Raw genomic sequence first — 1,709 nt, 5'->3', positions numbered from 1 at the left:
ACACACACACACCCCTCCAGGCCAAATGACAAAGGGACTGAAGTTAGTGGCTGGATGACAACCTTGGCAGATGGGATGGAGGGGTAGGTATTTCTGGACCCACAGGGTCTACTTTAATGTTCATTTTTCTCCCTTTCTTGTATGGTTTATGGTACAGCAGACAGAGTGTCCACAATACTGGCGAGTCCAATGGGGCTGGCCCAGCTGCATACCTGGGGCCTGAGCCTTAGCTCAAAATGAGGGGAGGATGCCCCCAGCTCTTCCAGGGAGGGGTACCCCAGTGGGCACCCTGGCAACCCCCCCATTGGCCCGAGTCCAGAATTCTGCTCTGCTGTCTGCCAGCTGCTGGTCTAATCTGGGGTACTAGCGATGACCCCTGACCAGAGGCTTGGCACCAGCACCCAAGCAGCCACCAGCTGGAGGGGGAGGGAGCCAACAGGACCCCTGGCTCTGGGCCAATCAAGTCCACTCAGTGCTGTGCCCACTCCAACATGTTCCCCTGCGTGCCACCCCTTCTCCAGCCAGTCAGAGGATGGGTGCTAGAGGACGAGATGGCTGGAAACAATGTCCCCCTGGCTGCAGAGTGGGCACGCAGATCCAGCCCACTCACTCCCCACCGTGCATGCATGTGGGGATCCCAGCCCTGTGCTGCCTCCCAGAGCTTTGGGAGCACAGCAGGGGCAGCCACTAAGAGAGACAGCACAGCACATTCCCTGGGCTGGGGGAACGCAGAGGGGCACAGCTGCCTGCCCCTTCCCCCAAACTCCCAAAACTGGAGAGGACCCAGCTGTGACTGCCTAGGGGCAACCCTGGAAAGGCCATCTGACTCTCACCTCAAATCCTGTAAGCCCCCCCCCCCCATCCTCAGAGTGACAGGAGGACCTATGAAGGAGCAAGTGGGGGAGGGCAGGGAGTGTGCAGCCCAACAGCCAGGTGGGTCGCAGGAATGCTGCTCCAGGGCGTCCAGGTGCAGCATGGACCTCAAAGAAGCAAGCCAGGAGAGAAGAGCCCCAGAACAGCACATAGGGCTGACCAGGGCAGTCCTGGCACCCTCAGGGTCCCCAAGCCAACAGGGTGGGAAGGATCCCAGCGAGAAGTACCAGAAGGTGCTGCAGAGCTGACCAAGGAATTAATGTGAAGGGGACCCTGCAACCCTAGGCTGGGGAGAGCCTCAGCACCTGGAGGTGCCACGCTGGCTGAGGTCCCCCACCTTTGGACTTCCAGGGTAACCTGGGATGTGTAGGACAGCCCCCACCCCCAGGCAGCTCAGGGTCACAAAATATACCATCTGCCCCCTGAGCAAGTCAGCGGCTCACCTATCGGGGACAGTTCCCCAAGTAACGAGCGACCAGAGACCAGGAGGGGCGCCGAAGAGGTGACCCGCATCCCCAAGTCGCCAGGACCGCCCAGGGTGCCTAGAGGGTGTGCGGAAGCGGGGCCGCGGCGGCATCCCTGGGGCGTCCTGAGGTATCCCGGGTCACTTACGCTGCTGTTCTCGCCCGTCCAGTGCACCATCGCCTGGTTGTGAGTCGCGTCCCCCTTGAGCACGAACGACGACGTGCTGATGAGCGAGACCTGAGCCCGCGGGGCCGCCCGCGCCCGGCGCCCCCGGCCCGGAGCAGAGGGGCCGTCCTCGTGAGGATCCGGGGCCGGCGCAGGACGCGGGGCGCGGGGCTCTTCGGGGTCCTCGCGTGCTCCCGGCTGCGTGC

General features: G+C 62.8%; 1 protein-coding gene across 1 annotated transcript in view; it reads right to left on the bottom strand.

Moving 5' to 3' along the window:
- Sorcs2 (sortilin related VPS10 domain containing receptor 2) overlaps window positions 1-1,709 on the bottom strand; it is a 350,334-nt gene that overhangs the window by 329,060 nt on the left and 19,565 nt on the right. The window contains exon 3 of the mRNA XM_023724073.1: window positions 1,486-1,708. Coding sequence (XP_023579841.1) covers window positions 1,486-1,708 — 223 coding nt within the window. The remainder of the gene's footprint in view (window positions 1-1,485; window position 1,709) is intronic.

Source organism: Octodon degus, unplaced genomic scaffold (genome assembly GCF_000260255.1).
Source record: "Octodon degus isolate 3935 unplaced genomic scaffold, OctDeg1.0 scaffold00006, whole genome shotgun sequence".
Lineage (NCBI taxonomy): Eukaryota > Metazoa > Chordata > Mammalia > Rodentia > Octodontidae > Octodon > Octodon degus.
This window is presented reverse-complemented; position numbering and strand designations above follow the sequence as displayed.